The 14,881-nt window shown below is 50.4% G+C and overlaps 1 protein-coding gene across 11 annotated transcripts in view; it reads right to left on the reverse strand.

Moving 5' to 3' along the window:
- Positions 1–9,758: 9,758 nt before the first annotated feature.
- Positions 9,759–14,881, reverse strand: part of pknox2 (pbx/knotted 1 homeobox 2) — a 786,965-nt gene continuing 781,842 nt past the window's right edge. For all 11 annotated transcript variants that reach the window (XM_072486729.1, XM_072486738.1, XM_072486735.1 and 8 more), the window contains one exon: positions 9,759–14,074. In XM_072486729.1, coding sequence (XP_072342830.1) covers positions 13,845–14,074 — 230 coding nt within the window. In that variant the 3' untranslated portion in view covers positions 9,759–13,844. The remainder of the gene's footprint in view (positions 14,075–14,881) is intronic.

The following is a 14,881-nucleotide window of genomic DNA, read 5'->3' on the forward strand; positions in this document are numbered from 1 at the left end:
TCAGACATCAGCCATGTGACACCCAGGTCTAGCCAGAAGGTTGTAAGGCGTCAACCAGGACAGTCACACATAAGGGTAGTACCAGGAGAGTTTAGGTGACTTAGTCAGTAACTTGGTCTGTACAGCATTCTGATTGCTATCTTACCACGTGTACATCAATAATTAATTATTCTAGTTAAATCACCAACAGTCCTGTAGATTCATTGCAGAGACAGGATCACAGAACACAACAACAGTAAATAAAGATTCTGAGCAGTTATCTGATCCAAACTAGTTCCCATCTAGTGGTTATTGAACAAACCAGCATGCACACAGCTCCCAACAGGAATCACGAGAGAAAGATGATTGGCAATTTCTGAATGATTTTTTTTGCAGCCTCTGTTTAATCCTAATCTAAACTCACTGCCATCATGTGCTGAGGGGTTAGCTAACCTGCTCCTAAACCTTCCAATGCTACCCTGTAGCTGGCCCCAGGAGTGTGCACTAGAGCAGCTTTCCCTCTGTGGAGAAACCCCCAGGGAACTCAGGATTGTGTCATGACACCAAATGGTGGGCCCCCCTCTTTCGCCCCACCTCTGCAGATAAACTCATGCCTCACGAACCTGATCATGTCTCCTCATAATCTAGTAAAACATTAATGAAATGGTCCGAACAATATTAGCATTTTTAAAAAGAGTTGGATGCTGGGCCTTTAAATATGGGGGATGGGATCTATCCGAATGCAGAGTCCCGTAGCGCACAAGATTAGCCAGGTATTTCCAGGTGCTCGGAGCACTGCGAAACACATCTGGGAGCTGCACTTAGCCCCATTTTCTGCACTGAGGAACTCCACCGGCCGGACCTCCTCATTGCGGCATGAGATCGTGCAGATATGCCAGAAAGTGATCCCGTCCATAATGGGAAGGATTCACATCGACGTCACGCGGGATTGCGTTAGATCTTGCAGGGAGTTGCGAGCCAGGTAGATCCCGGATGTTGGATCTCCTGACATCTACTGGTTGTGTTGTGCTGCGCTGCTTTTCGGGCATAACGTGGCCAGCAGATCCCGTCCAGGGAAACAGTTGAGCCTTCACTTGAACGGTTTCAAAATATTAATTCCAGGGCGATCAGATTTTTAAACAATGCTTTCTTTAAGCGAGGTCCTGAATCACAAGAGCTCCCTTTCAGCCATTATTCAAAGGAATTAATATTTTACACAATCTGCCAACATTACAGGAATATGCATTTGCCACTAAAGCTCAAGTGCGTCTTTTTGTCCAACTGGGTACATTACAAGGCATCTCAGGATCTTTTTAAGTTTAAGTGCAGCATGGTGGCACAGCGGTTAGCACTGCAGTTTCCTCCCACAGTCCAAAGATGTACGGGTTAGGTGGATTGGCTATGCTAAAATTGTCCGTTAATGTGCGGGTTAGGTTATGACTGGGTGGATATGGTAGAGTACTCTTTTGAAGGGTCGGTGCAGACTTGATGGGCCGAATGTCCTCCTTCTGCACTGTAGGGATTCTCTGAAGTCAATTTTTCTCAATGTTTAGACATCCCAATTTGCTGAAGTTAAGGGATCTTGATGTTCAGTTATCAGTCTTGTTTCACAGGCAGCATCCCTGTTTCTGAGTCTGAAGATTGTGCATTCAAACCCTGTTCTCGAGACTCAAATGCATGGCTTAAGCTGATACTCTGCACTGCTGCCTTTTAGATCAAATGTTAAATCGACACACTCAAGTGGATATGAAAGATCAGATGCATTATTTGAATAAGGGCAGGGGAATTCATCCAGTGTCCTGGCCAATACTCACCCCTCAATTAACATCGCTAAAATAGGTTATGTAATGCTTTAACACATTGCTACTGTGGGACCTTAGAACCATGGAATCTCTACAGTACAGGATCCCATTCAGCCCATTGAATCTGCACTGACCCTCTGAAAGAGCACCCTATCTAGGTCCACTTACCCTCCTCTATCCCTGTAACCCCCCTAATCTACACACATTGAGCACTAATGGCAATTTAGCATGGACAATCCATCTAACCTGCACATCTTTGGACTGTGGGAGAAAACTGGAGCACCCGGAGGAAACCCACGCAGACACGGGGAGAAAGTGCAAACTCCACACAGCTAACCACTGTGCCACCCCTCATGAAAATCACCTCCATTACAACAGTGACTCCGTTTCAGAAGTAGTCAATTGGTTGTAAAATGCTTGGAACAATCAATGGTGAAAGGCACTGGATTAACAAAGTCTTAATTCTTGGAGGGAGGTGAGAGAAGAGACAGGAAGCTCTGAAGTACTGGATCTAAGGAAAGGCTGCCTTTCAGATCAAATGTTAAATCTTGACCATTGTCAGTGTTGAAAGGAGGTGACAGAGCTGATATACAGAGGTATATGTAGAAGTAGTTGATAACGTCCCAAGCGCAGTTTCTGAGTGAGCGCATGCACAAGCATCACCTGCATACTGAAGCTCTATGACCGAGATTGGCGCGGTTTTGATTTTGGATTGAAGGCGCTGTAGGTTGAACATTTCCCGTCAGCTCTGTTGATTATCTCCGCATCTGTGGGTAACTTGCTGGAAATGATGTGCAGTATTGCAATGAGGAAAATGGAGAGGAGAGTTGGTGCAATGACACAGTGTTGTTTGCCCCCCGTCTTCACTGTGATAGGATTTGCGGTGGTTCCGTCGACGAGGACCACAGCATGCATGTCGTTGTGGATTTGGCGGAACGCGGTGACAATTTGAGGGCAGACAAATTTTAGGAAGATAATCCATCACAGTGGACAGAGTCAAAGGCTTTTGTGAGGCCAAAAAAGGTAACGCAGGACAGTTGGTGCTGTACCTTGTACTTTACTTGAATTTGCTGACTTACACCAGGCACCTGGAAGCATTAGAGAATTACCACCAGCGGTGCCTTCGCAAGATTCTTCCAATCCAGTGGCAGGAAAGGCGATCCAACAGGAGCATCCGCAAGCCAACGTGCCCAGCATCCAAATGCTCATAACTCAATCCCAGCTCTGCTGGGTGCGACATGTTGTTGATGCGCCTGACGCCAAACTACCAAAGCGGCTGCTTTACTCAGAACTCAGATGCGGCAGGAGACTCCCAGGAGGAAAGCGGAAACACTTTACGGAAGTCCTCAAAGCATCACTAAAGAGGTCAAAGATTCCCACCCACTCATGGCAGATACTAGCTTGTGTTCGACCCAAATGAAGGTGGCCCATTTAGGGAGACACCAAAGACAACGGTTTTGTCAGCAACGTACAGAGGCATAGTCCAGGCATTGGAGACAGTACACAAACCTCCAAACACCCCATCTACCCAAGTCTTCATGCGGCAGAGTCTGCAGATCGCTACTTCAGAATCCATCAAGTGGAGTGGGAGCAATTCATCCTCAGATCGTGGGGGACTGGTTAAGAAGAAGATGTAAAATGAAAAGGGGAGAAAAAACACATGTCAACGGAGATTCAAATTAGTAAAAGGCAAATTTAGGATCGAGATCAGGAAGTTCTTTTGCAAGAAAAGGGTGGATAAGATCCCAAAATGGGAGGAGTGCAAAAATCTGAGAGGGGGGTAGGGCCATTGGAAATTACAGAGCTGGGATGGACAAAGCCAACGTTACATCTGAACACAAGGCTAAGAATTTCCAGGACCAAAGTAGATCGCGTGATGAGTGATCAAGACTTGGTGCAAGTTAGGATATTGTTGGGTAAGCTGGAGTGTATGGAAGATGGGAGGTCAACTAAGGCAGCATTGTGATAGAAGGTCAACTGTTACTTACCCCCACTCTGGACTGATAATGGGAGGGCTCTGCACAACTACACGTTTACCCAAATTCCAGCACCCCGGGCAGTTTCTGTGCCGTTTTACAGCCCCTTAACCCAGACTATGGTTTGCCAGCTGCATAAAATTCATTAGGGACTCTTCCTACAAACAAAAGATGACTTTAACCCACGTAAATGGCAGTATAATGTCCAGTAACACCAAACTTTGTAGGAACGCCCTGGTTTGAAACCACCCGCCGGCCCCGTTTTTACACAGATTTTGTACAATGTCAAAATGCATGAGTTTATCTTAACAAGTATTCTGTAACATTTTGGAGGAACGAGAATTCTAACTTCTGCTGAACAGTTGTCCAGGCAATGGACGAAAAAGCAAAAAAATGCTGGAAAAACGCAGCAGGTCTGGCAGCATCTGTGGAGAGAGGGAAACACAGTCCATGTTTCGAGTTTGTGTGATTCTTCAGGGTTGAGTCATACAGAGTCAGTAGATTAACTCTGTTTCCCTCGCTTTCACATGCTGCCACCCGCTGAGCTTTTCCACTATTTTCTGTATTGATTTCAGATTTCCAGCATCTGCAGTATTTTGCTTTTATTACAATGGATTTGTTGACCATGGGCGGGATACTCCACTCCCACGCCGAAGTGGCCGCGCCGTCATGAACGCCGTCGAGGTTCACGACGGCGCGGAACGGCCCCGGTCGCGACCGATTCAGGCCCTGACAATGGGCCAGTATCGGGGCCGCGTCATCTACCCGCGCCAGGCCTTGTCGCCCGCATAAAAGCAGCGCCGATTAGATGACGCGGCCGGCGCCGCATAACGGACGTCATCCGCGCATGCGCGGGTTGGCCGGCACCAACCCGCGCATGCGTGGTTGCCGTCCTGTCCACATCCGCCCCGCAAGAAGATGGGGGGCGGATCTTGCGGGGCGGCGGAAGGAAGGAGGTCCTCCTTCAGAGAGGACGGCCCAACGATCTGTGGGCACCGATCGCGGGCCACCCCACATTTAAGGTACCCTCCGGTGCAGGATCCCCCCTCGCCCCCCCACAGGCCGTCCCCCAGCGTTCACGCACCGCCCACGACTGTAGCGACCAGGTGTGGACGGCGCTGGGGGGAACCCGCAGTTTTGGCCTGGCCGCTCGGCCCATCCGGGCCTCAGAATCGCGGGGGTGCCGGAGAATCGCCATTTTTGGTATCTCCGGCGATTCTCCGGCCGGCGGCCCGCGAAACTCAACTGGCCCGTTCCCGCCGCTCGGGAGAATCGCGGGAGGGCGTCGGACCGGCGGCCCCGGAAATTTCGGCGGCCCAGGCGATTCTCCCAACCGGCGTGGGAGAGGAGAATCGCGCCCCATATATCCCATTGCTGCGTCACTACCACCTCACTCTGCACAAAATGGCTGCCTATATGCCAATGCCTATTCGCCAATGCCTAGTCTCATTCAAAGTAATTAATTGTGTATTAAATGTTTTGGAACACTCATAGGTGTGATGATATTGTTCACTCAATTATCAAGGTAATTGCTTGCATGACGGGGCAGCCCGGTAGCATTGTGGATAGTACAATTGCTTCACAGCTCCAGGGTCCCAGGTTCGATTCCAGCTTGGGTCACTGTCTGTGCGGAGTCTGCACATCCTCCCCATGTGTGCGTGGGTTTCCTCTGGGTGCTCCGGTTTCCTCCCACAGCCCAAAGATGTGCAGGTTAGGTGGATTGGCCATGATAAATTGCCCTTAGTGTTGGGTGGGGTTACTGGGTTATGGGATTATGGGGATAGGGTGAAGGTGTTGACCTTGAGTAGGGTGCTCTTTCCAAGAGCCGGTGCACACTCGATGGGCCGAATGGCCTCCTTCTGCACTGTAAATTCTATGATAATCTATGATGAGAAATAAAGGGCTCTCCAAATATCTTCAGCACAATGAACTCCACCATCCCAAATTTAAGTGGTTGTGAATAAGACAATGGAGCTCCTTGGCCCAAATGAAACTGGGAAACAACTTTATCAACTTAACCGAGGGCCCAATATTTCAGGGTGGTCTGTAATAAAAAGCGCAATTCTCCAGAAAGATTTCCAAGTGCTGTAGCAAACGGGAATTACCGTGTGTTTCCCGGCCCTCGGCCCAGCAAGGCTGGAAACGCTACTCAACGTTAATTGGTCCACTTAACGAGGCCTCACGGGCTTCCCGCCCCAAATGCCAGCTTACCAGCTGATGCGCTGTGAACCCGTTCGCCAGCCCCCCGTTAACAAAGTCGAGCAGCACTTAGGCTGCACTTGCTCAGCCAACCCCAATCCACTCACAACAATGGCGCCAAGGAGACTGGCCCCAAGATTCGGGGATGCTGACCTGGGGAGGCTCCTGGGCGCGGTGGAGGCCAGGAGGGATGTCCTGTTCCCCCGAGGGTCCCGGAAGGTGAGCCACAAGGCAGCCAGAGCTGCCTGGAACGAGATGGCGGCAGTAGTGTGACCACAAGGACTGGCCTCCAGTGTCGGAAGAAGATCAACAACCTCCACCGGGCAGCAGTTGTGAATAGACACCAACGACCCACCCGCCAACCCTCCGAGGGAGCATTCCCCGAGGCGACCCCCAACCCTCACTCCATCCCCCTCCCCTTCAGCAGGAACCCTGCTGGATCCCTGGACCTAGCTGGGTCCCAGCCTGATGCTGTGCCCCTGGCACAGAGTGCCCGGAGCTGATGGAGACTTTAGGGAGCGGCTGGGACGTTCAGAGGGAGATGTCATTTCCAGCTGATCCATAGCCATTTGGAGGAGTCCCAGAGGCTACAGGCACAGGAGATGGCGCCGGCAATGAGTGGCAATGAGACCAACACTGCGGCGACGACCGCAGTGGAGAGCCTGGTGCATTTACGTCCGAACCATGAGTGAAGGTGTCCAGGCGTGGCGGAGTCAGTGACAGCCATGGCTGAGGGGATCAGCAGTATGCCTGCTGCACTGGGAGATGTCACCCAGTACCAGGTCGGCCTTGATGGTGTTCTGGGGGACATGTCCAGTTCTCAGATGGGAATGGCCGAGGTGTTGTGGAGCTTGTCCCAGTCGCAGGTGGGCATGGCCCTGTCACTGGGCGATGTGTCCGTCACTGAGGGGCATCGCCAAGGGCGTCGACACAATGGTGCGGACTATGAGGAACCACCAGGGCTGGCAGAGCCAGATGATGCAGGGGCAGTCGGGGCTCGAACCAGCTGCCCCTCCGTCCCATGGTGAGCCCCAGGGCCCTATGGGCACCGATCAGGAGGAGGAGGCGCTGAGTGCCAACACAGGCCCTTCCCATGGGGCGACGAGGGTGGCCACCAGCACTCCCGGGTTCCACCCCCCTGATGAGACCGCATCTCGGGGTCAGCACACAGGACAGAGCAGCACAGCTGTGCATGTGCCATCGACAAGTGAGCCCGGGCCCTCCGGCCCCAGTGCACCCAGAGGACACCCGCCAGGGGCATCGAAGGCCACGGAACGAAGCAGCCCCCACCTCAGATGTGCATCTTGGGGAAACATCAAGATGTAGTGGGAAATCAGAGGGCCAAGCTCGTTGAACATCACTGAGGGCACCAGGGTAGAGGGCGGGGTTAGGAATGGGATGAGGTTGGGGGGAGTGGCACTATTGGGAATGTGGTACTTTACAGCACATCAAACAACTCTTTGCATAACCATTATGGTGCCTCTCTCACTTTCGTCGTGATGTGGGCTGACCCCCGGACCCTTTTGCCTGCGTCTCCAGGCAACCCCCGCTCCCAATGGCACCCGCCCACTATCCGGCCGTGGTCGTGTGCCAGGAGCTGTGTACCATCCCCTGGGTGTTTGGATGTTGGCTGCTGCGTGTGTGGTGTTGACATCCAAAGAACAAAGACAGAACAAAGAAAGGTACAGCACAGGAACAGGCCCTTCGGCCCACCAAGCCCGTGCCAACCATGCTGCCCGTCTAAACTAAAATCTTCTACACTTCCTGGGTCCGTATCCCTCTATTCCCAACCTATTCATGTATTTGTCAAGATGCCCCTTAAATGTCCCTATCGTCCCTGCTTCCACTACCTCCTCCGGTAGCGAGTTCCAGGCACCCACTACCCTCTGTGTAAAAAACTTGCCTCGTGCATCTCCTCTAAACCTTGCCCCTCGCACCTTAAACCTGTGCTCCCTAGTAATTGACCCCTCTACCCTGGGGAAAAGCCTCTGACTATCCACTCTGTCTATACCCCTCATAATTTTGTAGACCTCTATCAGATCGCCCCTTAACCTCAGTCGTTCCAGTGAGAACAAACCAAGTTTATTCAACCGCTCCTCATAGCTAATGCCCGACATACCAGACAACATCCTGGTAAATCTCTTCTGCACCCTCTCTAAAGCCTCCACATCCTTCTGGTAGTGTGGCGACCAGAATTGAACGCTATACTCCAAGTGTAGTCCAACTAAGGTTCTAATAAAGTACAACTGGGTCATTGTAAATTAAAGGCCGGAATTCTCCGGCCGTTAGGATTTTCTTTTCCCGTTGGCAGCGCACCTCCGTGCGCAGGTTTCCCGGCGGTTTGAATATAGAACATACAGAGCAGAAAGAGGACATTCGGCCCATCGAGTCTGCACCGACCCACTTAAGCCCTCACTTCCACCCTATCCCCAAAACCCAATAACCCCTCCCAACCATTTTGGATACCAAGGGCAATTTATCATGGCCAATCAACCTAACCTGCACAACTTTGGACTGTGGAAGGAAACCGGAGCACCCAGAGGAAACCCACACAGACATGGGGAGAACATGCAGACTCCACACAGACAGTGACCCAGCGGGGAACGAACCTGGGACCCTGGCGCTGTGAAGCCACAGTGCTATCCACTTGTGCTACCGTGCTGCCCAGGTGATCGGAATGCTAGGCAATGACTCCCACATGCTACATGGCCCATCTACCCACGGGAACCCACTTGGCCTGTGTCAAGTGCTCAAGTTTAAAAATAAATAAATTTAGTGTACCCAATTCATTTTTTCCCAATTAAGGGGCAATTTAACGTAGCCAATCCACCTACCCTGCACATATTTGGGTTATGGGGCGAAACCCACGCAAACACGGAGAGAATGTTCAAACTCCACACGGACAGTGACCCAGAGCCGGGCTCAAACCTGGGACCTCAGCTCCGTGAGGCAGCAATGCTAACCACTGCGCCACCGTGCTGCCCTGTGTCAAGTGCTTACTTAACCACGATTGTCAGTTCCCTATTAGCCAGAGGCCTCAGCAGTCGGTGGGGGTTATGGGTGGTTAGTAGGGCAGACGGACAGGGACAGGGGTTGCCCCCGGCATGAGCCTGGGATCCAAGAGTTGGCATGGTGCCACCGCGAGCAATTGCCCCCCCCCCCCGGCCCTTCCATGGTGGCCCACTCCTGCCAAGATTCCCTCAGCCCCCACCAGGCACCGGGGTGGCAAGGCCAGCACCCCCGGTCTCTTTGCCTGAGCGCAAAGTTTGCTACCCCACTCCTCGGCTCTCCACAGAAGCCCTTCCGTCAGGTTCATGTTGTTAAAAGGGAGTACAAATCAGCTCCAGCTTGAGCACTTGCTGGGGAGGTTGGTGAATGATGGAAGGCCGTTGGATGACAGGTGGCTCTTATTAATTGTGTGGAAATGGGCCTTAAGTGGTGCCTCTCTCACTTTCGTCCGTGATGTTGGTTTATCGCCACGGTACGGTGGGATTCCGAATTCACCTACGGGAGCAGACCGGTTGCATCGCAAACTGTTTGGCGCCTGGCACGTTTCCTGTTTTTGGCCTCTCGCGCTATTCACTGGCCTCGTTACTCTTGAGCGCGAGTAACGAGGCTGGAAGATCCCTCCCATTGACTTGCAATTCAACAATTATTAGTCATGATCTCCCTGCATGGCGGAGCAGACTCGATGGGCCAAATGGTCTACTTCTGCTCCTATGTCTTATGGTCTTATAACAACTTGGCAGTAATCTAGGTAACAAACTTCAGATTACACAATTTCAAAGGGCTGAATAGTAAATGCACTGACTGCTGAGAAACTATATTAATTGAGAAGCAGTGAAGATCTCCCGAGGCACAATTTTCCAAAAAGCTTTCAAAACAGGACACAATCAGTGAACAACAATGTACTTTTAACATAGAATGTGCAATCTGACAAAAATGGATGCTGAGCCAGAGGTGATATTAGGAGAGGTGACCAAAACCTAATCATGGGGCAGAGGCAAACATTGATACGGAGGTGGAATTAGACAGTCAGTGTGAGGGGGGGATATGGGTTGGAAACTCAGCTTGGGATTGAACAGGATGCTGAGGTTGTGAGCAGTCTGCAACAGTCTGAACCTGAGTCAGTGGCTGGGACAGGCAAAGTGTTGGTATCTGTGTAGATAGGAGCAGGAGTCCCAAAAGAGAAAGTGATTGGATTGTCCACGCACAAAATGTGCAGATGGAATTAAATATATGGAAGTGTGGGGTCATCAACTTTGGAACAGAAATAAACAAATTGGGATATTTTTGAGATGGAGTAAGATTAGGGACTGTGGGAAACAAAGGGTTCTGGATGCTCAGGTACACAATCACTAAAGCCTAGTACAACAAGGAGGCAATGGCGTAGTGGTATTGTCACTGGACTAGTAGTAATCCAGAGACCCAGAGCAAGATCTGGGGACCTGGGTTCAAATCCCACCTTGGCAGACGGTGAAATTTCAATTCAATAAAAAATAAATTCTGGGATGACCATGAAACCATTGACGTAAAACCCCATCTGATTCACTAATGTCCTTTTATGTGTGCCCACACGTGACTCCAGATCCACAGCAGTGTGGTTGACCCTCAAATGCCCTCTGAAATGGAGGGCAGTTAGAGTTGGGCAATAAATGCTAGACCAGACAGCAATGCTCACGACCCATAAAATGAAAAAAAAAAAAAAAAAAATTTTAAAGGTTCAGGAAGGATATATTAGCCTTGGAAATGGAGTGGGTGCAGTGGCAGAATCACCTGGGCAGAGAACTAATCTATGAAGACTAGGCTTATATTCCCTTGAGTACAGAATATGAAGGAGCGATCTAATTAAGTTGTTCTGGATGTTTGAAGAATTTGATAGCACTGGTAGAGAAAACATTTCCCCTGGTGAAAAGTCGAGGGGCATAACTGTAAGAATTACTCTGTTTGGAGGTGATGACAGAAAGTAAGCTGGAACTCCCTAATCAATGCCTAGACAATTCACAGGTTCAAATCAATTTACGATAAGAGTATTGTCGGTCATGAGGTTGGGTAAATTAAGTTCAGATACAAGTATAACAAAATGGCAGAGCAGACTCGAGGGGTGGAATGCACTCCTCCCCGCAACCCTCCTGTTCCGAAAGAATTTGTGGCAAGGTTACAGAGTTTGAGGCAGGAGCCAAAGACAAAAGTTGCAATCTAGTGGAAAATGATATGCCTGCGATATGAATTCTATTGGATCTGGATTTTAAACCAAATGTTAAAAGTGAAAGAATGCGAGGGACGTTGGGATCAATTGATTTCAGGAAACAGAGGCACGATCTAACAGCCATGCTGCGCCAGAATAACAGCTCGCCACGGCGCAGTGTGGCTAATAAAAGCCAGAAGACCCCGCTCCCGGGATCTGCCCAGCTCGCAACGCCTCGCGAGATCCAACACGATCTCGGGTTGAGGCTGGGGATCACTTCGGGGCCTTGAAGATCAGGCTCCCTTTAAAAATGTTGTCCCGACTTCTCGCTGCACCGGGGAGTTCCGGCGAGCGGGCTGTGTGCGGTCTTAGCCGCGTATTCCACAGTCAGGCCCATTATACAACGCGAGTCGCATTGAATAGCCATGTGTTTCTCGACACTGAGAGTCCGGGAAACAAGTGGCTAAAGGCGCTCGCTATGGGATTTTGTTCCCTTTTGGGAGAATTGCACCCAAGTATATCCAATACATTTTAGAGACCTCCCTGAGAGAACAGTGACAGATTCAGTACCAAAGATGGAAAATATATTTCAATAGCAGGAGCTTTCAGCAGCCAGGTGTCAAAAAGAATGTTCCTTGGTTTCAAGGCAACACCAGACTTCTCTCATCACCCATGGCAGATTTCCCTGACCAGCTGATACCTCTCCCCACCCACTGCCAGGCTATCCAAAGAGTTGCAGTTTACTAGATTACAAGGGTATCTTTATCTCTTTGCATCTTACGAAATACATGTGTACATTTCTTCAATCCCCTGGGGTATGTCCATCGGAAGCAGATATCATCCAGCAACCCAGGCTGAAGTGAGCACGGTTCTGAGGGATGCATCTTACAGAAACGATAGCTGTGTGGAAAGGTGAACTATTCCATGCCTGGGCACCACAAAGCCCAGGTCATTCTAGGAAAGCTCCTGCTGGATATGGGAAAAGGGCTTGTACAGGGTTGCGGTACCTATCAGCCACAGTCTAACTTGCATGTCATAGAATTTATAGCGCAGGAGGCCATTCAGCCCATCGAGTCTGCACTGGCCCTTGGAAAGAGCACCATACTCAAGCCCACAGCTCCACCCTATCCCTGTAACCCCACCTAACCTTTTATGTACACTAAGGGCAATGTATCATGGCCAATCCACCTAAGCAGCACACCTTTGGACTGTGGGAGGAAACCGGGACACCCGGAGGAAACCCACGCAGACACGGGGAGAACGTACAGACTCCGCACAGACAGTGACCCAAGCCGGGAATCAAATCTGGGACCCTGGAGCTGTGAAGCATCAGTGCTAACCACTGTGCTACCGTGCTGCCCTTAAGGCAGGACACAGTCAACACACTTGGCTCTGGGAGTGCAAGTTTACATTTCAGATGCCCGGTAAACTGGATTAACGTCCAGCAGGAAACAGGTTTCAATATAAGGATTTTCTAATGTCATCTCGCTCTGAGGAAAACTGGAAGCAGGGAATTGGGGGGAAATAAAGGTGTACATCTCGAGAATTTGTACGACACAGGAGGAGGAAGCAGATCGTGGCAGTGGTTATGCACATCACTGCGATGACATTTGTAAGTAGTTTCTCTAGAACGTAGAGTACGCCTTACTCCCACACATTATGTGAAAGATAGTGCAAAAGACAGGGCTTAATTTTCACCTCCAAAAAAACAACAGTTATTTTTGTATTTAATTTATATTTGATAAACTTCTGGATAGCTACTCAAAAACTTGAGTGTCTGGTTAAAAACAACGTAAGCGGCAACTCTAGGAACATACCGAAGTCTGCTGCCATCAATCCACATTAAGATGATAGTAAAACACTTAGCTTTCAAATAAAAAAATCATTCTGTAGCCCTGGCTTGCCATGTCGGGTTACCAACCCTCCTGGGAGACTCCAAGGATTAAACATTAATCCCCGGACTGTGTTACAAACCACAACCAGGAGAAAAATCACAGGGGGCATTAGATTTGTGTTTTAAAATTTTGTTTTTTCTAACTAAAATGTTCAATGCACAGGAGAGGGGGGAAAGGCGGCCGGTTTGGCCGAGAACAGCGGTAGGAGGAGGGAGGCCATGCAGCGAAAGCTCCAGGAATGCATCCAACCAGAGTTGATAACCCCTTTGCAGGTAACTTGCTCCACACCATTCATAGAAGAGAGGTCAAGTGAGTCCTGAAGGCTACCTGCGACCAATCAAGAGGCAAGCCGGGGGGGGGAGGGGGGGGAGAGTGAACAGTGAAACAACCAGCTTCTGCCCTTTTTTTCAATCGTTATTTATTTCGGTTGGGAAGCTAGGGCGAGGGCATGACGGACACAGTCTCACCATTTGGCCCCTCGCTCCCTCCTTAGCGTTAAGAAAAGCCTCAGTCCAAATGTAAAGCCAGGGGCAGCGAGGGTCTGTGGGGATGACCACACCAGCCAAGTAAAAAATACAAATGTAAAACAAATGTCAAAAAAAATGAAGGATACATTCACAATAACATTCATTAATACAGAATAAATCACAAAATAGATTCTAGACACAGGGGCCTTCGTTCTTATGACTGTCACCTTTGATATGACTTGTTCATAGAGAAGAGTCTTTCATCCTTTTTTAAAAAAAAAGTCTGCACACTGGTCACATTTTTCTTCCTTTGCCTCCTCTGTGTGCAAGCAGAGCTGTTAGTCGAGAGAGTCACTATTGTCCAGGCCCAGGTCATTAACATTGGTCGTCTGCAGTTCCCCGTTGTCATCCTCCTCCTCCTCCTCTTCTTCCTCTTCAATCTCATCCTCGTCGGTTCCATCCAGTGAGTCATCACCCGCGTGGCCAGCCATCATAGCCTGCTGCATGGCGAGGGTGGCGGTGTCAGAGGAGAGCGTCTGGAGACTGTCCATGGCTGCGGTCATAGTGCCTGAAAGGGAATGGGTTTATTACCACTTGCAATCAATACAAGGGAGGGGAAACAACAGGAGATGGAATGGGAAGGTGGGGGGGGGGGGAGGGGGGTGGGGGGAGAGGCGGAAAAGAGAAGGGGAGGGTGAGTGGGGATAGGAGGCGATGGGGGGAGAAGGAACAAGATGACTGGGGAGAAGAAAGAGACGGGGGGAGAAGAAAGAAACGGGGCGGGGGGGAGACGAGATGGGGGGAGAAGAAAGAGACGGGGGGAGAAGAAATAGACGGGGGGGAGAAGAAAGAGACGGGGGGAGAAGAAAGAGACGGAGGGGGGGGGGGAGAAGAAAGAGATGGGGGGAGAAGAAAGAGATGGGGGGAGAAAAAAGAGCCGGGGGGTGAAAAAAGAGACGGGGGGGGGGGGAGAAAAAAAGAGACGGGGGGAGAGAAGAAAGAGACGTGGGGAGAGAAGAAAGAGACGGGGGGAGAGAAGAAAGAGACGGGGGGAGAGAAGAAAGAGACGGGGGGAGAAGAAAGAGACGGGGGGAGAAGAAAGAGACGGGGGGAGAAGAAAGAGATGGGGGGAGAAGAAAGAGACGGGGGGAGAAGAAAGAGACGGGGGGAGAAGAAAGAGACGGAGGGAGAAGAAAGAGACGTGGGGAGAAGAAAGAGACGTGGGGAGAAGAAAGAGACGTGGGGGGGGAGAAGAAAGAGACGTGGAGAGAAGAAAGAGACGGGGGGGGGGGAGAAGAAAGAGACGGGGGGAGAGAAGAAAGAGACGGGGGGGGGGAAGAAGAAAGAGACGGGGGGAGAAGAAAGAGACGGGGGG

This window comes from Scyliorhinus torazame, chromosome 21 (assembly GCF_047496885.1).
Source record: "Scyliorhinus torazame isolate Kashiwa2021f chromosome 21, sScyTor2.1, whole genome shotgun sequence".
NCBI classification, from domain to species: Eukaryota; Metazoa; Chordata; class Chondrichthyes; order Carcharhiniformes; family Scyliorhinidae; genus Scyliorhinus; species Scyliorhinus torazame.